The sequence below is a fragment of the Danio aesculapii genome, chromosome 25 (assembly GCF_903798145.1).
Source record: "Danio aesculapii chromosome 25, fDanAes4.1, whole genome shotgun sequence".
Lineage (NCBI taxonomy): Eukaryota > Metazoa > Chordata > Actinopteri > Cypriniformes > Danionidae > Danio > Danio aesculapii.
This window is the reverse complement of record NC_079459.1, coordinates 31948198-31974466: the sequence shown is the minus strand read 5'-3', so window position 1 is coordinate 31974466 and position 26269 is coordinate 31948198. Positions and strand designations below refer to the sequence as shown.

The 26269-nt window shown below is 38.6% G+C and overlaps 1 protein-coding gene across 2 annotated transcripts; it reads left to right on the top strand.

Annotated features, from left to right (window-relative positions):
• The first annotated feature begins 157 nt into the window (after positions 1-157).
• On the top strand, positions 158-25954 carry LOC130219454 (beta-1,4 N-acetylgalactosaminyltransferase 2). 2 transcript variants are annotated; one of them, XM_056451864.1, is made up of 12 exons: positions 158-415; positions 3195-3245; positions 4748-4885; positions 4965-5071; positions 6814-6851; positions 10648-10828; positions 10910-10996; positions 13533-13714; positions 13790-13933; positions 20796-20865; positions 20935-21021; positions 22687-25954. In XM_056451864.1, exons 1-12 carry the CDS (start codon positions 306-308, stop codon positions 22866-22868), a joined length of 1377 nt encoding a protein of 458 aa, XP_056307839.1. In that variant the 5' UTR covers positions 158-305; the 3' UTR covers positions 22869-25954. The 2 variants fall into 2 exon arrangements, with proteins under 2 accessions (XP_056307839.1, XP_056307838.1); XM_056451863.1 differs by having other exon boundaries at positions 20796-21021.
• Positions 25955-26269: the final 315 nt, after the last annotated feature.

Here is a 26269-nt window from a genome sequence, read left to right as displayed (position 1 = left end):
GCTTATAAAATAGTAAAAAGGCACGCGTAGCCACCGAATTATACTAATAATGTAATAGATTCTAACTTAAGTACTTGTAGCATAAAATTGTAGACTTTCAGGTTTTAGATTAAGTGTACAATCGGCTTGCCATACTGACACTCCCAATACTTTTGGTCAGGTAACACACCTGTGTCACGGTATCTTTAAAATGGCTTTTGACGCTCATTGACGTAAATTCAATACGCTTTTAACGATTTTTTTCGACATTTTCACAAGTATAGGACGATGTTTTTAATCAAGATGTAATTTGGACAGATTTAACCATGAATGGATCCCGCAAAATTGTATTGATCTTAATTTTGTTCACGGTTATCCTTCTCGCGTTATTTTATTCTGATTTTATCTGGAGTAAACCTTCAGCACATATAGTGAGGTAAGTCAACACTTTATAACACATTAAATGACCTTTAAAATGAACGCTGTAACAGTGTAAAAGCCTTCCTTAATAACAACGAATTCGTAATAGTTTGACTTGCATGCGTCCAGTTAATTTTGATGCTACCGTATTGAGAATGTGTTTCTCAATTAATTCCTTTGTTAAATTGTGAAGCATAAAATATATGACCATAAATGACCATTGTTTAGTTATTTTACTTTAGAGCAAGTTGCTTTTAATAGGCTACAAGCAATAAATAGGTTGGCTAAGTATTTATTATTAAAATTGTATGTAATTTAGTTTTTTAAAAACTTGTAAAGTCAATACAAATGTCAATGTCTAGGCAGAGATTAAACTCTATCCCTATTATCTTTATCATGTTTTTTAATAGGCTACTTGATCATTTTTAAAACAATCATACCTGTAATTATACAGTAATATAATTACTGTACCCCAAAAAAGAAGAAAAGTCCTACAAAGCATTAAACATTTCAAAGCAATGATGCAAAATTTCCAACCCAACCCAAATTTCATCAATACCAATACATGTAGGCATGTGCAATTCTTTAAATAATCAAAACAATCAAATAATGTGAAGTATGGGGAAGAAAATACAACTACTTTGCTTCTTTGAACTGATTTATACAGAATGGTTGAATGTATTTACTAACTTAAAGGCAGCTGTAATAACTGTAATTACATAATCAAAAATGAACAGTATATCCTTTACTTCACTCAGTAGATAGTTTACAGTAGCTTTATATCGTATTACAACCAACACCACACATTAAAATACATCAATATTCACTACAGTCTCTGGATTTGATGCATCCAAGACACCAATATTTTAACTTTTACTACAAAAGTGAATCATTGTCTAACCAGCTGATAATGGGCATAAATACGGTGATTTCTTTTTCAAAAACACCCTAGGAGTGGATATTAGTGGGCCACTTTTACTTTTAGGGGGCCACTTTAACATACATCACAAATTACTTAAACAATTATTTGAAGTTATTTTTTACAAGCTAATTAAATAACTTAAACTCAGAAAAAACTTCCATGTTAATTTATTTGAGAAGTAACTTTGTGATTTTTTTTTTAATATTCAAGTACACCAAGGCACATTTTTGCACCTGTAAACTTTAACAGATACAGTTGAAATCAATTTATTTGGCCTCCCACTAATTTAAACCAAGGAGATTTACACAGTATTTCCTATCAAACAAAATAATATTTCTGGAGTCATAACAAGTCTTATTTCTTCCAGTTTGTCTTGAATAAAAGCAGTTTTTATTTTTTTTTTAAATGCAATTTTAAGGTCAGTATTATTAGACTCCTTAAGAAATATTTACTGTATATTTTTGATTGTCTACACAACAAACCAGTTATACAAAAGCTTGACTAATTATTCCAACTCTCCTAGTTAACATAACCTAATTAAGTCTTTAAGTTAAATTTTAATCTGAATACAACTATCTTGCAAAATAACTAGTAAAATATTTTGCTGTCACCATGGGAAAGACAAAAAATTACTTAAACTATTATGTTTAAAAACGTGTTGTAAAAAATCATGTTTGAGGATTCGTGCTTTGTCACTACTGAAAACAAAAATGAACGAGTTGAAAATTACTTTGACATGAGCGTGCCTGAAAACTAATGTTTACGTGTTACAACGTGTTACATCTGTTCTCTGGTACTTGAAGACTGCATTTCCTAATGTAAAACTATGTACGGTCAATTTCTGATGAATAATAGCCTCTGCATAGTCGATGACTTCCTATATTAAAGTTTTAAAATCGCTATTGAAAACAAAAGTCTAATATAAGTCTAATATAATCTAATATAAGATTATATATTAATATAATATATTACCCAAAACCGTCACTGAGTCTGATAGAGTTTTTGAAGCTGGAAAATGTGACCCATAACTGAACTGATAGTGGATTGTGAGTTAGTATTTAAAAGAATTACAAATAAGAAGAAAAGTAGATAGGGTGGCTCAGTGGTTAGCACTGTCGCCTCACAGCAAGAAGGTTGCTGATTCGAGTCCTGGCTGGGCCAGTTGGCATTTCTGTGTGGAGTTTGCATGTTCTCCCCGTGTTAGCGTGGGTTTCCTCCGGGTGCTCCAGCTTTCCCCACAGTCCAAACACATGCGCCGTAGGTGAACTGAATAAACTAAATTGGCCATACATGAGTGTGTTTATGAATGAGTGTGTATGGGTGTTTCCAATAATGGGTTGTGGCTGGAAGGGCATCCGCTGTGTAAAACATATGCTGGAATAGTTAGTGATTCATTCGGCTCTGGCGACCCCTGATAATCAGGGACTAAGCTTAAGGAGAAAGAATGAATGAAATGCATGCTTGCTGAGCTTTCTAAGCAGTGTGTTTCATGTTTTACCTAATATTGTTTTATGATTCATCAAAATGGTGTTAAATATCTCATTAACATCTCTTTTTTTCACCAAACCCTATCATATACCCCTTGACCATTGTTTTGCATGTGTTTGAAAGTCTTAATACCATCCACTGCAATTAAAAATACAATCGTAAATCGTTTTTATGATTTGATGAAGAAAGCCACACCTGTGATCCTGTGATGTTTATATTGTGATTTTTGACGCTTAAGCGTAACACCTAACATCCTTCCCACCATAAAAGTAATATAATACTATGGTGTGAGAAGATATTTGACACTATTATTCACCCCTGCTCCAGTTTCATTGGGAGACAAACAACACGCCCATGTAAATTGTACTCAAATTTGTGTTTTCAGAACTTCAAGTTACAGCAATTCTTCAAAGACTGCAAACATCCTCAAACCAAAGTAAGTAGATTCATTTTACAGTAATGTTCAACTCAGAGACTGTAATGTCCTTGTATTAGATTAGATTAGATTAGATTAGATTAGATTCGATTAGATTCAACTTTATTGTCATTACACATATACAAGTACAAGGCAACGAAATGCAGTTTAGATCTAACCATCAGTGCAATAGCAGCAAGTGCAGGATACAGGTATAAGTTATAAAGTGCAGTTATAGAAAAACTATGGTGATATTTACAGATGGATGTACTATCAACATTAAATACAGGTTGTATTAGCTATGAATAGAGATTTACAATAAATGAATATATGTACAGGATACTATTAATAGCAGAAGTGTGCAGATAGATAAACATAATTACAAATGTCCATGTGCAGTGGGTATGTACAGTTCAAATAAATGAATCAGTGCAATGAATATGTGCAAACTTTAAATGTGCAAATGTTAAATAGTGCAGTGATTGTGAGGAGTATAAGTTAGAGGAGTGTGGGGGGTGTATTGGGGGGCAAAAGAGTCAGTGAGGGGAAGAGTTCATGAGGGAGACAGCTCTGGGGAAAGAGCTGTTCCTCAGTCTGCTGGTTTTTGTATGGGGGAGTCTGAAGCGCCTGCTGGAAGGCAGGAGAGAAAACAGTCTGTGAGCAGGGTGAGAGGTGTCCTTAAGAATACTGCGTGCCCGGCGCAGACAGTGTTTCTTTTGGATATCCTCTATGGCTGGCAGTGTAGTCCCTGTGATGCGTTGGGCAGTTTTCACCACCCGCTGCAGTGCCTTACGCTCAGCAACAGAGCAGCTTCCATACCAGACTGTGACGCAGTTGGTCAGGATGCTTTCTATTGTGCAATGGTAGAAGTTTACCAAGACGGCTGATGAAAGCTGGTTCTTCTTAAGTTGCCTCAAGAAGAATAGGCGCTGGTGAGCCTTCTTGACCAGGCTGGAGGTGTTGGTGGTCCAGGAAAGGTCCTTTGAGATGTGGGTCCCCAGGAACTTGAAGGATGAGACAGGCTCAACGGCCATCCCATTATTTAAAGTATCTGTCATTTGTGTGGCACGGTGGCTCACAGCAAGAATGTCGCCAGTTCAAACCCTGGCTGGGTCATTTGGTGTTTCTATGTGGAGTTTGCATGTTCTCTTCGTGTTGACGTTTCCTCCAGGTGCTCCCCAGTCCAAACACATGTGCTATAGGGTAATTGAATAAGCTAAATTGGCTGTAGTGTGAGTGTATATGGGTGTTTCCCAGTACTGGTCTGTGGCATTCGCTGCGTAAAACATATGCTGGAATAGTTGGTGGTTCATTCCACTGTGGTGACCCCTGATAAATAAAGAGACTAAGCCGAAGGAAAATAAATGAAGCCAAAGGGTGGCATGGTGGCTCAGTGGTTAGCACTGTCACCTCACAGCAAGAAGGTTGCTGGTTATATACAGTATACTAATTTATTAAACCATTTTAAAGCTGCTACTTTTACCTGATCATCATTCTTCAGTATTTTTTTCACCTGTGCTCAGTATAGGGCCTTTCCGCAATGACAATCCAACACCTTGTTCCTGCCAAAAGACGGATCCTGCAAACAAATATGTGTCAAAAGACGAGCTGGAGGAGATGCAGAAACGCCGTGCGGAAGAGTTCAGACAACACCAGATCAGGTTTATTACCTTTTAATAAACCGATTTCAGCCAAATCACACTTTAGAGCTTTAGACAGAAACATTGGTGTCTTTTTCAGGACAGGCAGAGAAAATGACGTGCTTATTCTGGCTCCTGCAAACACTCCACTCCAGTATCCAATTAAAGGCTTCAGAGTCACTCCTATGAATAAAACACGCATTCCTGGTGAGTCATTATTGATCGTCTGAAAAGCTTTCGAAATTCTCTTATGCTTTTAAAAATATTTGTAAAAGCTTTTATTTATATATATATATATATATATATATATATATATATATATATATATATATATATATATATATATATATATATATATATATATATATATATACTCACTTGCCACTTTATTAGGTACACCTGTCCCAACTGCTTGTTAACCCAAATGTCTAATCAGCCAATCTCATGGCAGCAACTCAATGCATTTAGGCATGTAGACATGGTCAAGACGATCTGCTCCAGTTCAAACTGAGCATCAGAATGGGGAAGAAAGGTGATTTAAGTGACTTTGAATGTGGCATGGTTGTTGGTGCCAGACGGGCTGGTCTGAGTATTTCAGAAACTGCTGATCTACTGGGATTTTCATCCACAACCATATCTAGGGTTTACAGAGAATGGTCCGAAAAAGAGAAAACATCCAGTGAGTGGCAGTTCTGTGAGCACAAATGCCTTGTTGATGTCAGAGGAGAATGGCTTCACTGGTTCCAGCTGATAGAAATGCAACAGTAACTCAAATAAGCACTCGTTACAACTGAGGCCTGCAGAAGAGCATCTCTGAATGCACAACACGTCCAACCTTGAGGCGGATGGACTACAGCAGCAGAAGACCACACCGGGTGCCACTCCTGTCAGGTAAGAACAGGAAACTGAGGCTACAATTCACACAGGCTCACCAAAATTGGACAATAGAAGATTGGAAATACTTGCCTGGTCTGATGAGTCCCGATTTCTACTGTGACATTTAGATGGTGGGGTCAGAATTTGGCATCAACAACATGAAAGCATGGATCCATCCTGCATTGTATCAACAGTTCAGGCTGGTGGTAGTGGTGTAATGGAATGAGGGATATTTTTTTGGTACACTTTGGGCCCTTTAGTACCAATTGAGCATCGTGTCAACGCCACAGCCTACCTGAGTATTGTTGCTGAACATGTCCATCCTTTTATGAGCACAGTGTACACTTCTTCTGATGTCTACTTCCAGCAGGATAACGCACCATGTCATAAAGCGTGAATCATTTCAGACTGGTTTCTTGAACATGACAATGAGTTCACTGTACCCAAATGGCCTCCACAGTCACCATATCTCAATCCAATAGAGCACCTTTGGGATGTGGCGGAACGGGAGATTCACATCATGGATGTGCAGCCGACAAATCTGCAGCAACTCCATGTGGCTATCATGTCAATATGGAGCAAAATCTCAGAGGAAAATTTCCAGTACCTTGTTGAATCTATTCCACGAAGGATGAAGCCAGTTCTGAACGCAAAAGGGCGTCCAACCTGGTTCTAGTAAGGTGTACCTAATAAAGTGGCCGGTGAGTGTGTGTACATATGTAAGCATGAATACTTGTGTTAACTTTAAAAACATCTACATATGTATTTATATCTATTTTTAAATTATATAGTTACTATGTTATGTTACTATGTAAACCCAATTTTTTATTTTGTCTGCTATAAGTCATAATTAATCATTAAACAGCCCTAATAAATCTATTTTTATATATTTTATATACATATATAGGATAAAATAGATAACTGTTCTTTTAAATTCTTATTCCACAATATTACTGGTGACCAAAGACAGTATTAAAGTCCTTGACAGAATCTATTTTGATAGGAAAGCCTGACATTCAACACAATAATGCATTTTTATTGATATTAATGAAAGCAATGTGTCATCATTATAGGTCTAGCACTGCAAGCAGAAGCGAGACCCGTTTACAAGGTTTGTCCAGCTAAATTAGTTTTTTGTTTCTCTAAAGGTGGTGGGTTTTTTAACCTAAATCTATCACTGGTTTCTGCTGGACTTTTCCTTTTATCTGTTGCTCTGTGAGCTTTCAATTACGCATTGATACCGTTTTTTTTAATTGGTTTAGCAATTTTTTACAAGAGATTGGTACATTTTCAAAACCTTCAGTACTTTTATCATAACAGATCATTGAAAGTGAATTTTTCTTCAAACATTTCAGCATATTTTCAGTTGTGTTATACAATACACATAATCACATAATATCCTTGTCAATACACAAAATAAGTTCATTCATTCATTCTCCTTCGGCTTAGTCCTTTTATTCATCAGGAGTCATCACAGAACTACACTCAAACTGAACTACACTGTTCCAATTTACTATGACCTTTCATGTGAAGCTGCTTTGACACAGTCTACATTGTAAAAGCGCTATACAAATAAAGGTGAATTGAATTGAATTGAACAGTGGTATGAATCACCAACTTATCCAACATATGTTTCACACAGCGGATGCCCTTCCAGCTGCAACCCAGTACTGGGAAACATCCACACACTCTCATTCTCACACACACACACGGCCAATTTAGTTAATTCAATTCACCTATAGCACATGTGTTTGGACTGTGGGGGAAACTGGAGCACCCGGAGGAAACCCACGCCAACACGAGGAGAACATGCAAACTCCACACAGAAATGCCAACTGACCCAGCCTGGACTCGAATCAGCGATCTTCTTGCTGTAAGGCAACAAGTGTGAGCGTGCCGCCACAAAATAGGCTTTTACAGCTTATTATTTAATTGATTTGGTGCAATTTTCTGTGCATCTCTTATTATTCAGTTTAATACATTTGTCCATGAATTAATTCAACTGAGCTCATCCATAGATCTTCAACTCGTCTTATAATTTTTAAGTTACAAATTAAGATTTCAGATAAAAAAAACAGTAGTTGATACAGTATTATTATTTATTGCTTGTGTATTCAAATGACTCGATCACATTTGAAAGCTGTATAAACTGCTAAAATTTGCTATAACTGCTATAAAATGCTGTAAAAGCGTTTGTGAGTGTAATATTTGCTGTGTTTACCGTAATATTCATTGATCATTAAGGGGTACTTTGTATTGCTACTGAATGAACTGTTTGTTAAAAGCACCAGGTTGAAAAAAAAAAGGTTTTGGTAAAGAAACTAAATGTTCTGAATGGACACACTGTAAAAATGCTGAGTTCCACACAATCGATTTGATTTGTGTTAGGACAACATGAAGGAATTAAGTTAACTCATTAGTTTTTACAAATTTAAATGGATTGAACATAAAACAATTAAGTTGTCCCCCCTCACGAATTGTGTTGTTTCAGCTGGTTTTAAATAAGTAGTTTGAACAATCATCAAATGTCATATTTGATTGCATCAATGATCTGATATGAACAATGATCTGGTTTGATCTGGTTTGAAAGAGTGATCATGTGAAATGAAAATATGTGCATCCACAATGAAAGCAGATTTTGAAAGTATGACAAGTGTTTTTACAAGTGTGATCAGATTAAAGCTTAGAGCTGACCGGTTTGAAAATGTACACCTTAAAAATATACCAAACTAGCTTAAAAAAATTGTAATGTGATGTGTGTCTAACTTATTTCTTTTACTATTTAAAACAAGGTACACACTGTAAAAATGCTGGGTTCCACACAATCGATTTGTGTGGGGACAACATGAAGGAATTATGTTAGCTTATTAGTTTTTACAGTTTTAAATGGATTGAACATAAAACGTTGAAGTTAAACTCAAGAATTGTGTTGTTTCAGCTTATTTAAATGTTATTTTTTAAGTGTATGTTTTAGTATTTAGTATTATATTAGTGTATGTTTTTTCTTTTGACACAAGATTATTTTGCTGACCCCATTTGGCAGATTATTTAGCTTGTTTTAAGGAAAAACTCACTTAATTTTGGCATATTATTTCTGAAAACAAGACAACGTATTTTGCTTGCCTAGAAAATGCTTATTGAAATGGGAATTTTAGATATTTGGACTAGAAGAAGACAAAAAATCTAAGTAAGAAAAGCATTTTTTGCAATGTACATACCGTTTTTTTTCGGGATTCCCCCGAATTTTACAGTTAAATCCCGCTATCATCCTGTAAAGGCATTTCCCCGTATTTCTCCCATATTTTCAGTCTTTCTCTGAAGGGTGGCAAATAAACGTTAAAGAGCCGAGCCTCCCTATATGCAATCCATACCACAGAACCACCAGGGGCCACCCCTTGCTCTTAATTGCTCTTGAGTCTGTTCTGTGCTTTCGCTTTAAGCATGAAAACACTTTGAAATAAATATAAAAATGGCAGGATTCCCTTTCCTTTTCATTACAGATGCCGTCTCCCCTTCATATGCAATCCTCAAAACAGTCATATAGCGGTGCACTATGGACGCGCTCCATAGTGATAAATAGACGCTGTTTCACAAACGGATTCTGTACACGCGATTTGTAACGGAGTAAAAGTTTGGGTTTTGGGTGCGTGTTTGAACAGACATATACACATAATTAATAATAATAATAATATCTAAAGATGTCGATCTTGGTGGGTTTTTTTTCAAACACAACTAATTTCATCCTAAATGAGCATAAAAAGTTAGAGCAATCGAAAGCTTTCATTATAACGTTAGATGTTCGCATTTTTTAAGCGACATCTCTGTTATTTAATGTAATGAAAAGAAAAAAATCGAAATAAATAAGAGATTCATTCGTTGCTCTTTAATCAGAATGTGTAAGTTATACAGTGAAGAAACGGCTAATGAGATTTGATAGTTTGATTCTATGTCATTATAATGGCTGTTAATTTAAATAAGCTGAACCGTAAGCATATCTGACAGGTATGAGTGTATTGATTCACCCCATGCTTCACTTTGTGTACGCAACAGTCTTCTTTGGGGCTTCTCCACACCATAACTCCCCCAGATGTGGGAAGACAGTGAAGGTGGACTCATCAGAGAACAATACATATTTCACATGGTCCACACCCCAAGATTTTCACTGTGGGCACCATTGATGCCGATGTTCGGCATTGGCATGAGTGACCAAAGGTTTTGCTATAGCAGCCCAGCCATATATATTGACCCTGTGGAGCTCCCGACAAACAGTTTTGATGGAAACAGGAGAGTTGAGGTGCACATTTAATTCTGCAGTGGGTTGGGCAGCTGTGGTTTTGTTTTTTTGGGTACAATCCAGGTTGGCACCCAGATATCCCTTTCAGACAGCTTCCTCATGCATCCACAGTTCCTCCTATTGGATGTGGTGCAGTGCTGACATTACTCTGGATACTGTTGCTCTTGATAGATCATAAAGACTTGCTATCTTGGTCACAGATGCTCCAGCGAGACTTGCACCAACAATTTGTCCTGTTTTGAACTCTGATATGTCACCCATAATGTTGTGTGCATTAAAATATTTTAAGAAGAGAATATGATGTGTGTATGAATGATTATCCAAGAGGAGAATATCTGATATGATATGAGAGTCTGATACTCTTTTCTTACTGGTGGAATGTGCAATCAATGAACATCGGCCTCCAGGCTGGACAAACTTATCCATGAAACCTCCAACACTAAATTGGCCAGTGTATTATTGTCCAACCCCTGTATATTGTTTCATTAAAATGATCAATTAAAATCAAAGAGAGCTTTTTTTAACCATCTATAATGCAAGGCGATTTATTTTCATGTAGTAAATCCCCAAAAAAGTAAGTATAATGAGCACATGGGATGTAAAATGTCTTCAGGTGACTCTAAGGGTGCAGAAGGGGCTTCTCTCAGTGCTGGATGAGCAGTTTGGAGAGCTGGTGGACGGACAAAACGAGAAAGAACTGAGCATCTCGTCCAGCAGCCTAAAACAGCTGAACGAGCTCCTGAGCAGGCTGACCTACACCAGCACAGTCTACCACATCAAAACACAAGATCTCGGTAAGGGACATTACAAACATACGGTTTACGTATTTGCCTTTTATTTTTACAAAATTTCATTATATATATGTGTGCCCACAGCGTATTTCTCTTTTGACAACCATGAGGTCATATTCCCAATTGAGATCAGACGTTTGTCAGTTCCTGTTTTGTTTGACCCAGGGAAAGGTGAGCTTTAACTTGTTTAATATACGTTATCTTCTCAAAAGTGTTGTTTTAATAGTATTTTATATACTTCAATGGGTTTTATTGATTTTAATTAACGTGCTTTTTATCCATTTTATTATTGTTAGTTTTTTTATATACAGTTGAAGTCAGAATTATTAGCCCCCCTGATTTATTAGCCCCCCAGTTTATTTTTTCCCCAAATTTCTATTTAACAGAGAAAAGATTTCTTTAACACATTTCTAAACATAATAGTTTTAATAACGCATTTCTAATAACTGATTTATTTTATCTTTGTCATGATGACAGTAAATAATATTTGACTAGATATTTTTCAAGACACTTCAATACAGCTTAAAGTGACATTCAAAGGCTTAATTAGGTTAACTAGGCAGGTTTGGGTAATTAGGCAAGTTATTGTATAATGATGGTTTGTTCTGTAGACTACTGAAAAAATAGCTTAAAGAAGAGAATAATTTTAAACCTTAAAAATGGGTTTTAAAAAGTGAAGTTTCATAAACTAATTTCGAGAGGAGCACGTGATATGATCGAGCACATCTGGCCACTCATCTGTAATCAGTAATAATCCAATCAGAGTGATCCTAGTCTACTATAAATGGATCATTTTCTCCCTACTGTTTCTATCTTCGTTTGGAAGAATCCCCCCTTCCACCCCATCTCCTCCTTTTCCTCCCTTTTCTAAAGGGGGAGCTCTCGAGACCTACCTGATCTCGGATCTCCTGATATGCTTATCGACCGGGCAGGAGCCCTGGGCTCAAATATCTCCGAGCTCAGGGTTCTCTCCCGGGACAGCATGCCAAACCTGCTTTATACGCCAAGCATATCTAAGTGGGAACTCTTGAAATTAAAAACTGCTTTTATTCTAGCCGAAATAAAACAAATCAGACTTTCTCCAAAAGAAAAAATGTTATCAGACATACTGTGAAAATGTCCTTGCTCTGTTAAACATCATTTGGAAAATACTTAAAAAAGAAAAAAATCAAAGTGGGGCTAATAATTCTGACTTCAACTGTATATTTCTGTTTTGCTTGATGTTTTAGGTTTAGTGCTTTTAGTATGTCAATTTATTTAATCTGTCAGATTCCAAGCTGGATTTCTAGTTCTTGTTTCCTTTTTATTTAATATGCGCACTCTTAAAAAAATGCTGGGTTGTCTTAAAGCAGTGTTGGGTCAAAAATAAACAAACCCAATATTGGATTTTTTTTACCCAATGATTTTAGTCCATAATTGTCCAAATTATTTCTATTTTTTAAATACTTTGTTTAATCTCTGTAAATGAATAAATCAAGACAGCCTTATATTTTGATTTATTCATCACCCCACGCACACATCAGAGCAGGCTGACAGAGAGCTCAATTATATATTCAATATATTCAAAAATAAACATTATTTTTTTTAAATACACCTTTTTTTAACCCAGTGATTGGGTTTGTCCATAATTTGTGTATTAATCTATTTTATTTCAGCTTTATTTTCAAATAATGGAAATTATTTCTATTTTGTAAATACTTTTAGATAAGTGTGGTTTTAAACTAATTATAAACTAGTTTATAAACTAATTTCGAGAGGATCACATGCTTATGATCAACACGGCTGGCTCCTCATTAGCTCCGTAATCTGACCCATTAGATGATTACGGAAGCATTATAAATAACTAGAGTTTTTCACTCCAGTTATCTTCGTCTTGAAGCTTCCCCCTCCTTCCACCCCTACTTCCTCCCCCTTTTTCCGATAGGGCGACACGGTAGCCCAGTGGCTAGCACTGTTGCCTCACAGCAAGAACACCGCTGGTCCAACCTCCTATCAGGCTGGTTGGTGTTTCTGTGCGGAGATTACATGTTCTCCCCGTGTTCGCGTGGGTTTCCTCCGGGTCCCCCGGTTTTCTCCCACAGTCCAAAAACATAAACATTAGCCAATCGACTAAACCAAATTATCACCAAAAAACAACACTAGTTTACACTTCTCACGCGGCGACAAGCAGGGGAGCTCTCGAGACCTACCTGAGCTCGAACTCCGCTCTCGCCCTTCTAACGGGAGGGAGCTCCGGGCTCGAAGATATTACCGGGCTCAGGACAGCATGCCAAATACGCTTTATTGATTATCAGCTAAGTGTGAACACTTGAACTAAATGAAAAAATCAAGAAAGCCTTTTGAATAGGTTGATAATTTGGACCAAAATGATGTGGGAAAGCCATGTAATGCCAGAATAAAAGCTCAGGATTGCTGAATCAAAGTGAAAATTGTTATTAGCATAATTAACAACGATAATCAATTATTGATTACTAATCCCTCCAGCATTTTTGCGAGTCCACTGATTCTTGAGATCAAAATTTTGCAAGATTTTTCAGATTTTCACAGTATTGGATCAAATAATTCCATCATTTTTGAGAAATTTCACTTTAGGCAGCAGATATTTAATAATTGACCCTGCATAATTCTACAGGGACTGGATTTTAGTCTTGTATTATGAACATAATCGTCATTTTGATCGCATAATTATGTCTCCTTCTCTCTGTAGATGTGAACTCACAGGTGACCGTGCTAATTAAAGTGTTTTTGAGATATAAAGAGCTGAATGTCCTCATACAGAGCATCCGCTCGCTCTATCCCAAAATCAAGATCATTGTTGCTGATGACAGTCTGGAACCAGAGAAGGTGAAGGGTGAAAATATCGAGCATTATATAATGCCGCCGGCACAGGTACTGTTAACATGAGGCTTTTAAAATCAGATGTTGCCGTAGAACAGATTTTCATCGGCTAAACGGGTTTTTCAGGGCTGGTTTGCAGGCAGAAATCTGGCATTGTCGCAGGTCACAACAAAATACTTCCTGTGGGTGGACGATGACTTTGTGTTCCTGGAAAACACAAACATCGAGAGCTTTGTGAAGATTATGGAAGCCAATCCTGAACTAGATGTGGTATTTATGTCAACTTCATCATTTTAATGAACTAGTATAATTGTAGTTTTGAACAATATATCTTCAGTTTTTTATACACGACTGGTCAAAAGTTTTCATGTTTTTTTTTTAAGAAAATTATTCTGTTCATCAAGGTGGTATTTATTAAATGTAAAAAAAAATTGTTAAATACTTATGTATTAAATATTTATAACGTATTGTATGTATTTTCGAATGAAATTATTAGTCCAGTCATTGTTGCTTTTATTACTATTACCATTAATAATAATAATAATAATAATAATAATAATAATAATAATAATAATAATAATAATAATAATAATGGGGCGACGCAGTGGTGCAGAAGGTAGTGCTGTCGCCTCACAGCAAGAAGGTCGCTGGTTCGAGCCTAGGCTGGGTCAGTTGGCGTTTCTGTGTGGAGTTCGCATGTTCGCATGTTTCCTCCAGGTGCTCCGGTTTCCCCCACAGTCCAAAGACATGCGGTACAGGTGAATTGGGAAGGCTAAATTGTCCGTAGTGTATGAGTGTGAGTGAGTGTGTTTGGTTGTTTCCCAGAGATGGGTTGCGGCTGGAAGGACATCCACTGCATAAAAAGTGCTGGACAAGTTGGTGGTTCATTCCGCTGTGGCGACCCCGGATTAATAAGTGGGCTGAGCCGAAAATGAATGATGATAATAATAATAATAATAATAATAATAATAATAATAATTTGGTCTAGCTAGCAGGAGAAGCACTGTAGCATCGAGAGCAACACCGAGTAAGTACATTTAGACCTGTTTTCAGTTGCTGTGTTTGGTTAGAGAACGCTTAGACTTGTTTCAGCTGGTTGTTGTATTGGTTGTTGGACTTTTAAAATTGTTTTCAGCTATCTGTGTTTAGTGTTTGGTTAGAGAACAGTTAGACTTGTTTCAGCTGGTTGTGTATTGGTTGTTGGACATTTAAAATTGTTTTTCAGCTATCTGTGTTTAGTACTAGCAAGTTTTAGCCACTGTTTCGTTTTGTTTACTGTAAGAGCTTGCGTGCAGAGCCGGAGGTTTTTTCGCGCGCCCCCGCGGCCGCAGTTTCGGGTGCTTTGTAACTTTGGAGGCGTGTCCAAACGCCAGGTAAAGACTATATATGTGAACACATTTGGTCTAGCTAGCAGGAGAAGCACTGTAGCATCGAGAGCAACACCGAGTAAGTACATTTAGACCTGTTTTCAGTTGCTGTGTTTGGTTAGAGAACGCTTAGACTTGTTTCAGCTGGTTGTTGTATTGGTTGTTGGACATTTAAAATTGTTTTCAGCTATCTGTGTTTAGTGTTTGGTTAGAGAACAGTTAGACTTGTTTCAGCTGGTTGTGTATTGGTTGTTGGACATTTAAAATTGTTTTTCAGCTATCTGTGTTTAGTACTAGCAAGTTTTAGCCACTGTTTCCTTTTGTTTACTGTAAGAGCTTGCGTGCAGAGCCGGAGGTTTTTTCGCGCGCCCCCGCGGCCGCAGTTTCGGGTGCTTTGTAACTTTGGAGGCGTGTCCAAACGCCAGGTAAAGACTATATATGTGAACACATTTGGTCTAGCTAGCAGGAGAAGCACTGTAGCATCGAGAGCAACACCGAGTAAGTACATTTAGACCTGTTTTCAGTTGCTGTGTTTGGTTAGAGAACGCTTAGACTTGTTTCAGCTGGTTGTTGTATTGGTTGTTGGACATTTAAAATTGTTTTCAGCTATCTGTGTTTAGTGTTTGGTTAGAGAACAGTTAGACTTGTTTCAGCTGGTTGTGTATTGGTTGTTGGACATTTAAAATTGTTTTTCAGCTATCTGTGTTTAGTACTAGCAAGTTTTAGCCACTGTTTCCTTTTGTTTACTGTAAGAGCTTGCGTGCAGAGCCGGAGGTTTTTTCGCGCGCCCCCGCGGCCGCAGTTTCGGGTGTTTTTACTCTCGAGGCGTGTCCACCTGAGCTCAATCAGCAAAGCGCTCGGGGGTGTATATAAGCGACTAGTCTCACCGCGGCAGCGGTCGCGGCAGCCTCGTGTGAAGCCCGCCTCGTGTGAAGCCCGCCTCGTGTGAAGCCCGCCTCGTGTGAAGACCGGCGAGGGTAAAGACCATCGACTCTACCTGTGCGACTCCACCGAGCAAAGACACCGACAAAGCACTTGAGTACTTCTTACTTTATTTTTTTTCCCTTTTCTCTGCACTCATTATTGTTTTGCTTGCACTTTATTATGTGTTTACTAATTCCTGTTGTTACTAATACTCGCAGAGCACGGGAGGTACGCTGCAGGCGCAACCCTCACAACCTTCGATCAATTCATGTATCCTCTATTTCACAACTCTCTCTCTCTGTGGGCCTCTGGAATTGTCAATCTGCTGTTAACAAAGCAGATTTTATTACCTCCATAGCCACTCATTCTGACTTTAGTCTCATGGCTCTAACTGAAACCTGGCTGAGACCGGAGGACACTGCTACACATGCAGCTCTTTCTACTAATTTCTCTCTTTCCCACACCCCTCGTCAGACAGGGAGAGGGGGTGGGACTGGACTACTGATTTCCAAAGAATGGAAATTCACTCAGAGACCGTCCCTGCCAAAAATCAGCTCTTTTGAATTCCATGCAGTCACCATTATCCACCCCTTTCGCATAAATGTGGTTGTCATCTACCGCCCACCGGGTACATTAGGTCACTTCTTGGATGAACTGGATGTTCTTCTCTCATCTTTTTCTGATTATGACACTCCCTTGTTGGTGCTAGGTGACTTCAACATCCACATAGAAAGACCTCAAGCTGCTGACTTCCAGACTTTGCTTGCATCTTTCGACCTCAAAAGAGCACCTACTTCTGCTACTCACAAATCAGGTAATCAACTAGACCTTATTTACACTCGACAATGCCTCGCTGACCAAACACTAGTAACTCCACTACAAACATCGGATCATTTCCTTCTCTCTCTCAACATCCACATTACTCCTGAGCCGCCACACACTCCTACTCTAGTTGCCTTTCGCAGAAACCTACGCTCTCTCTCACCCAACAGACTATCCACCATTGTTTCTAACTCTCTTCCTCCATCTTGCAAACTCTCTGCACTTGATACGAACAGTGCAACTGATACACTCTGCTCCACGCTAACATCATGTCTAGACAGACTATGCCCTCTGACATCCAGACCAACCCGAGCCAGTCCTCCTGCACCCTGGCTCTCTGATGTTCTCCGTGAGCATCGCTCAAAACTTCGGGCTGCTGAGAGAAGCTGGCGAAAAACAAAAAATCCTGAACAGCTCATAACATACCAAACTCTCCTGTCTTCTTTCTCGACTGAGGTTACTTCTGCAAAGCAGACATACTTCCGTCAGAAAGTCAACAGTGCCACCAATCCTCGCTTGCTTTTTAAAACATTTTCATCCCTCCTTCACCCTCCTCCTCCACCCGCATCCTCCACACTCACTACTGATGACTTTGCTACATTCTTTTATACCAAAACTGCAAAAATCAGTGCTCAATTTGCTGCACCTACAACAAACACGCAAGATACACCACCAACACCACACACGCTCACCTCTTTCTCCCAGCTCTCTGAGTCTGAGGTGTCCAATCTCGTGCTATCAAGCCATGCAACCACCTGTCCGCTAGATCCCATTCCCTCTCATCTCCTGCAAGCCATTTCTCCTGCAGTCATACCAACACTGACTCACATAATTAACACATCTCTTGACTCTGGTCTATTCCCTACTTCATTTAAGCAGGCTAGGGTAACCCCTCTGCTAAAGAAACCCAACCTGGATCAAACGCTACTTGAAAACTACCGACCGGTATCCCTGCTTCCATTCATGGCCAAGATTTTGGAGAAAGTAGTGTTCAATCAAGTCCTAGACTTTCTTACTCAAAACAACCTCATGGACAACAAGCAATCTGGCTTTAAGAAAGGCCACTCAACTGAGACTGCCCTGCTCTCGGTCGTGGAGGACCTCAGACTGGCTAAAGCAGACTCTAAATCATCTGTCCTCATCTTGCTGGATTTATCAGCTGCTTTTGACACTGTAAACCACCAGATCCTGCTATCTACGCTTGAGTCACTGGGCGTCACAGGCACTGTTATTCAATGGTTCAGTTCCTACCTCTCGGACAGGTCATTCAGGGTGTCGTGGAGGGGAGAGGTGTCCAACCTACAGCATCTATACACTGGGGTACCTCAGGGCTCTGTGCTTGGACCACTTCTCTTCTCTATCTACACGGCATCTTTAGGAACAGTCATCCAGAAACATGGTTTTTCCTACCACTGCTATGCTGATGACACCCAGCTATACCTCTCTTTCCACCCTGATGATCCCTCGGTTCCAGCTCGCATTTCAGCCTGCCTGTCAGACATTTCACTCTGGATGCAAGATCATCATCTCCAGCTTAACCTCATGAAAACGGAAATGCTTGAAGTCTCTGCCAACCCGACCCTTCACCATAACTTTTCAATCCAGATGGATGGAGCAACCATCACTGCATCCAAAATGGTAAAAAGCCTTGGAGTTACGATTGATGACCAACTGAACTTCTCTGACCACATTTCTAGAACTGCCCGATCTTGCAGATTCGCACTCTACAACATCAGAAAGGTCCGACCCTTCCTATCTGAACATACAGCTCAACTCATTGTTCAAGCTCTTGTCCTCTCCAAACTGGACTATTGCAACTCGCTGCTAGCCGGGCTACCAGCTAGTTCTATCAAACCTCTTCAGCTGCTTCAGAACGCAGCAGCACGAGTGGTCTTTGATGAACCCAAAAGAGCACATGTCACTCCGCTACTCACCCGTTTGCACTGGCTGCCAGTTGCTGCCCGCATCAAATTCAAAGCTCTGATGTTTGCTTACAAAGTGACCTCTAGCTGTGCTCCTTCGTATCTGCTCTCACTCCTGCAGATATATGTGCCCTCCAGAAACTTGCGTTCTGTGAATGAACGTCGCCTCGTTGTTCCATCCCAAAGAGGGAAGAAATCACTTTCCCGAACTCTCACATTCAATCTGCCCAGTTGGTGGAATGAACTCCCTAACTACATCAGAACAGCCGAGTCACTTGCTGTCTTCAAGAAACGACTAAAAACGCAACTGTTTAGTCTCCACTTTTCCTCCTAATCTGCAATTGCCTCTCTGGCTATACCACTAACTGAGCCCTCTTTCTCTCTCTCTCTCTCTCTCTCTCTCTCTCTCTCTCTCTCTCTCTATTAAAAAAAAAAAAAAAAAAAAAAAAAAAAAAAAAAATTCTACTAATGTTTTTGCTTCTTAGACTTTTACACGCCTGAAACTTGTCTATAGCGCTTGTTCACTGCTGCTCTTATAGTTGTGTAAATTGCTTCCTTGTCCTCATTTGTAAGTCGCTTTGGATAAAAGCGTCTGCTAAATGACTAAATGTAAATGTAAATGTAATAATAATAATAATAATAATAATAATAATAAACACAAAAATATTTTATATTAGAGTGATTTCTGAAGGATCATGTGACTCTGAATACTGGAATAATGAAGCTGAAAAATCATCTTTAAAATCACTGGAAAAAATGATTAAATTTGTTTATAGTGCAATAACATTTGACAATTTGTACTGTATTTTTGATTAAACAAATGTGTCGTTGGTGAGCAGGAGAAGCTTATTTTAAAACATTTAAAAATCCTACTGACCCTAAACTCCTGACCGTATTTTTGTAATATCATTACATAATTTTAACTGATAATATTTGAATATATCTAAAAATGTTCTGCTTATTTTTAGTATTTTAGTATATTTCCTGTTATATTTTGATTGAGTTCATTATCAGTTATACATTGATATTCACTACAACGTAAATTAGATAGATCTTTTGCAGTGGTTATGTGGTTGTCCTACCCCTACGCACACATACACACACAAACTCACCCACCCCACTCACACACCAGAGCAGGCTGACAGAGAGCTCAATTATACTGTATATTCAATTGACCCTAAGCCACACCCGAAAACCGCCACGCACCAATCGTAGCTTAGCAACCGTAGCTACATGCAGGAATTCTGTCAAGCTTTCGAGTGAGGGAAACAAGCCAAAGCGGTGTGCATATGATTGTGTAAATCTGATATCCAGCATCTTAAAAGTTTGGACAGGGTGGTGGAATATTATTCCCTTTCCAAAACCTAAAACCCAAGGGGAGAAATGCCAGCATGGATCAAGCTGAGGGGCGCTAAAAGAGTTGTGGTAAGTTGGTTTTGTTTTTGATATTCCTGACACATTCATTGATAGACGACAATAACTCAAACACCTCTTAACCTAAAAAGCCCTAGCAATAGCTGTAAGAGCGAGCACAATCCAGTCATATTTCATTCTGTTTTAAGCTACGAATATTTGAAATGACATATCAACCGAGATGTGATCACAATCTTAGTACTTGCGATCAATACTTCACCCGCAGATGTTTTTCAGTAATTTATAACCCCCATGTCCATGTCAGAGCTACAATTCACCAATGTTTTCATCGGTCTTTTGGAGATTTAGTCATTGGTGCAGACGTTATAGCGGGTGAGTGTCTGCTTTTATATTTGGTGTCTGATTAATATTTGCTGGTAGGGAAAATCTATTTGTTCGCTTCTGCTATTTATACTTGGATTTGCATTTCAATTTATTTATTTATTTTTTACTTTTTAAGGCATGTAACTGATGATGATTGGTGTGTGTGTAGTGGTGGGGCAACCACATAATGCTTTTTTAAGTAACATGCCCAATACTGCAAAAGACCTGTCTAATCAACATCGTAGCAAGTGACAACAATGTTGAGCTGTTTGATTTGATGGATATAGATATATCCGCCTTGGCTTTTTTTACATCGCTTTGCAGATTTTGAATCATTCATTAGTATTTGTTTTCCCTCAGGTTGGTGGTCAAGTAGAATCGAACCAGTTTTCCTTCAGGCTGGAGTATGAGGAGGGCAGCAGCGATGAAGGTGGTTGTATCACACGTGTAATGCGCACCGGCGCACCTCTGCCAGGGTTTGACGGCTGCTTTTTTGTAGATGGAGTCGTCAACTATTTCATGGGTCGAACGGAGGCTGTGCGAAAGGTCGGATTTGACCCATTCCTCAAAAGAGTGGCTCACACTGGTAAGTGTTAACAGATCACGAATTAAGTATTTGCAAGAAGTCAATCAATGGCTTTTGACTTGCTGTATTTTGGGGGAAGTACAGTATTGAACACGCTAGGAAATAAATATTGAACACCACGCCACCATTTCTTATCAGAAAACATATTTCTAAAGGTGCGATTGACTTGACATTTTCACCAGACGTTGAGAACAACCAAAGAAATCCACATATATGCAAAAAACATAGTTTACAAATGAATTTATGTGTAATAAACTAAAATGAAACATGAAAAATTATTGAACACATGAAGAAAGGGAAGTTTTGAAAGGCAGTGAAAGCTCAGACAGCAGCTAAAAAATCTCAGTAGTTCTTCAGAAACCCTCTGCTCTTCGTCTGGGTAAATGAATATGGATCAGTCCAACATCTACATTATCAGGAGGAAGAAGATGAAACTATTTCAGCAAGACAATGATCCAAAACACAGCCAAGGAAACTCTCAAATGCTTTCAGAGAAAGAAAATCAAGCTGTAGAATGGCCCAGCCAAGCACCTGATACGAATCCAATAGAAAATACAAAATTAAGATCAGATTTGATAGACGAGACGCACAGAACCATCAAGATTTTTACTCTTTTACACATTTTTACTGTTGACATCCATACACATACACTACGGACAATTTAGCCTACCCAATTCACCTATACCACGTCTTTGGACTGTGGGGGAAACCGGAGCACCCGGAGGAAACCCATGCGAACGCAGGAAGAACATGCAAACTTCACACAGAAACGCCAACTGACCCAGCCGAGGCTCGAACCAGCGACCTTCTTGCTCTGAGGTGACAGCACTACCTACTGCGCCACTGCATCGCCTATTCTAGGGGTGTCAAAATTAATTGTTTCTTCGGTGCACCGTGATGCAGACCCGGACAATTCAATATCGGTTCAGTAATAATCATAACCGGTTATTATGTACTGATGTCATTTATCTCATATGCGCTCTGTCGCGAGGGAGGCGAGCGCGGGTATTTACAACACTACAGGCGCCAACTACTTAAAAATTACTTCACTGTGTGTGTGTGTGTTTTCTGGAAAGAGAGAGAAAATCAAGCTGTAGAATGGCCCAGCCAAGCACCTGACACGAATCCAATAGAAAATACAAAATTAAGATCAGATTTGATAGACGAGACGCACAGAACCATCAAGATTTTTACTCTTTTACACATTTTTACTGTTGAAGTCTGTGAAAAACTCACACCTGAGCAATGCATGTGACTTCATTCTCCACATGAGAAGTGTCTTTAAGCTGCCATTACCTAAAAAAATCTTTTATATAAAGTATTAAATACATCTTAGTAGTTCAGCGCTTTCTCCCTCTGTAATTCAATTGTTATTACACATAACCAATTTTATTTTTATGTTTAAATTGTTTGGGTTTTTACCAAAATCTGGTTCAATTCCATGTCAAAAGCTCCTTTAGAAATATTTTTCCCAGGATAAAAAACATGACATGTTCAATACTTATTTCCCCCGCTGTATGTGCAAAGAAGAAGCAATCACATTTTATTGATCGGCTTTATAACTACAAAACTAACCGGTTACTGGAGCCAATTCATGATTTTATGGTGAATACTTGATAGACTTACCAGCTGAAGTAGCTGTTTTATTTTCCCAACCACGTACAGAATTCTTCATTGACGCACTTGGAGATTTATTGGTCGTCACCTGCAAAGATCTCAAGATCGGACACCAAAAACACAGTAACACAAACAAGTACTCATCCTACAGGCATCCCTCAAAAAGTGACTCGAATGCAAAAATGACCCACCATTTCTTCAAGAATCATCTAAAATGCATTAAATACTGAGGCGGCGGAGGTAACGAAACATTTTTAAAGACTATTCGAAACGTTTACAGGTAAGCTGAGTGCTTCAATTTATTGAATTCAAAATTCCGGTTCTATCCATTGAGTAATCTGATTACTAAAGATGTTGTTGAGGCTCATGGGTAATGGGAGTGTGAAAATGTAAAGGGTTTTGTTTACTTCTTTTTAATTCAAATGTAATTTATATGGGTTCTTCGTTAAGTGGAGCAAAAACATTTAATTATGTGCACACCTAATTATGTGGTTGTTAAAGTAGAGAATGAGGTGAGGTTGAAATGAGGGCTGTTGAAATAAGTCTACAAAACTTCTGGGTCTGAAAAACATTTGCTCTCATGCGATTCTTAGGTACTGCATACATATACAATAAGCATTATGCAGAAATTCTGTCTGGTTAGTTATTTAATGTATGACCTTTCACTCACTTTGCTGCTAGTTTTTAATTGCTTATATAAATCAAACATTTATACGAGTATAAACCACCAGCAAAAAGGTAAAAGAACAAAACTGTTAAATGAAAACAATAATAAAAAAAAAAAGAATAAAAGAAACCGCTTTTCGGTTTACATGCTTTATTTATAAGGACTTATTAAAAATATTGGTTAAAGTCACCAGTCTTTTACAAATAGTTCTTTGTTTTTCTCTTTACCGGATTTGCACTGTTGCCACATTTTTTCATTGTTATGCCTATAAAGAGTTTATGCTCTGCTGTCGTTTTATTTAGGAAAATACTTATGATGTTCTTTAACAAAAAAACAGCATGTTTGCACTTCGTTAGTTTTAGATTGATCTGTTTTTAAAGTTTACGTCGGGAAAAAAAACTATTATGGTAAATTATGGGACATTTCTTTGTATGGCCACTGTGAACAGTTGCTGTGTCCAAGACTGCTCTCTGTTGTGCTGTATCAGGCATCAAACATTTTGCGCTGGTGTCTGATTATTAAATCTTTTTACCTACAATCCACTTTGATTTTAAGCAACAACCCAGGCTCATTCTGAAAACGTAGTCGAGGACGTTTCTGGAGAACGCGAATTTTGTAGCCGGAGGTACAGGCTTTAATCGAGCGCTGCGGGGCGGTATGACGCAGTTCCTTTTAGCGCTCGCCGGCTGACCTCTTACCTTCGTGTGGAGGGCTTTCCTGCCGCAACCAGTTTGTCTGGTTAGCTCGTCCTGTACGTCGGCGGACTCGAGACGCAGAGAGGAGCTGACCACGACGACCGGGTTCGAGTCCAGGGAAGAGTGGTCCAGAAATCAGGTAAGAGTAAAGCAGAATCCAAGAAATAAAGCGAAGAGGTTTATAACAGGGTGAGAATGTGGTAAAATCTGAAAACGTGGTTAAAAAAAAAAAAAAATCGGACGAGGTCTTTTCTTTTTCCGGACGGCTTTTGCAAATTGTTGGTTGGGTTTAGGGCGGGCGGGTCGATCAGTAAAATTGGTTGGGTTCGGGGAAGGAGGAGGGTCCAGTCGCCCAGTCAATCATTAGGACAGACAGACAGACGTTCATTCGACAGCGGCCACTGGTGGGTTCGAGTGAGAACAGCATGGGCACGAACGGCACTCGCGGGAGACGTCTGAGAAGCCAAAAAGGCGCACACAGCGGCCTCTCGTGGATTCGTGAAAACCAAAAACTGCAAAAATGCGTACCTCCCGGGACGTATTTCGCGGTCTCCAGAAACGTCCTCGGGACTACGTTTTCAGAATGAGCCTGGGTTAGTTTTAAGTGTACATACAATCAGGCACCATTTCTCAATGCTGGATTATCTGTCTGTCTGTCTGTCTGTCGTTCTATTTATCGTTCCATTTATCTATCTTTCCATCTATCTATCTATTGTTCTATCTATCTGTTCGTCCGTCTACCTACCTTTCTGTCTGTCTATCTATCTATCTGTCTGTCTGTCTGTCTGTCTGTCTGTCTGTCTGTCTGTCTGTCTTTATCCATCCATTCATCCATCTATCTATTCTATTTATCTTTCCATCCATCCATCCATCTATCCATCTGTCTGTCCGTCCGTCCGTCTACCTACCTACCTTTGTCTGTCTACCTACCTGCCTTTCTATCTATCTATCTGTCTGTCTGTCTGTCTATCTATCTATCTATCTATCTGTCTGTCTGTCTGTCTGTCTGTCTGTCTGTCTGTCTGTCTGTCTGTCTGTCATTCTATTTATCTTTCCATCCATCCATCCATCTATCTCAGGTACAATTCGAACCAAATTTATTTGTGTTTTTAAAGCAACTTGTGTTTTTAAAGAAACAAAAACCGTGGGTGTAGCCAGCCTCAAAAAGTGGACCTTTCTTCCTCATTTAGGCTGTTTAATTATGAGATTTAAATACTGCATTTTAGTGACATTTTAAGCACTATTTTAGCTGAAATAGATTGCCGGATGGTCATTATAATAAAAAAAAGTTCATTTAAAATTCATGGATAACAACAATAGCCAAAAAAGTATTCAAATTCATTTTAATTTGGGTCACTTTTGGTGCTTCACACATTTTTATTGGTCATTTTTTGTTTCAAGAAGGTCCAAGGTTTGGAATAAAGTCACTTGTACAATGTTTTCTATGTTTAAAAACAATACAGTAGTTGTATTGTTGGACTCATGAAAAATAATTATGTGCACTAGCCAATACTGATTAGCCACACCGAAGCGACAGCCAACAGAGGATTCAACTTGGTCCAAAAACCTTTTTTCGATGGGTTATTTTCACTATTTATGATGACATAGCAGTCAAAATTGGACAAATGAGCTCATGTATGGGACAAATTCTGGACCTTTTTCAGTGAGGGGTGGGTCTTTCGAAGCACCCGAACCCCCCTTGGCTACAGGTGCATTGCTTTACTGGATTTATTGTTTGTATTTATTTACTGGTTTGGATCTATTGGAGGCAGTTCTGTTGGCAACCAAGCAAGTCTTTCATCAGTATTTGCATCAAAACAATTTGCATATAACATCTAGCCTAATTTGCCTTAAACTAAACATTCTTCAACCTTTAAGGTTGAAAACATTTTTTTTTTTTGGTCCACGACTTGCATTGAATGTTATACTGAATAATAAACTGACACAACTCTGATGAATAGTAATAAGCAGTTAAAATAATAATGATAGCCTATGGGTTAAAGATCGACCAGGTGGTTATGATGGGATACATGATGCACAAACAGACAAAAAGTTAAGTTTGACCGTGGTGTGTTTTCTCATCTGAAAACCTAAAGCATCCGGGCAGACATGCCTTATCTGCTGTAGAACAGGTTTGAGTGGTTTTGACTGGGCACGAGTAGCTTAAGGCAAAACCGCATGCATTGATCTCATACAAACAAACTTGAAAAAATGTCATAATTACAGCTCTGAATTCATAGAAAGTCGATAAAAATAAACTGTATTTAAG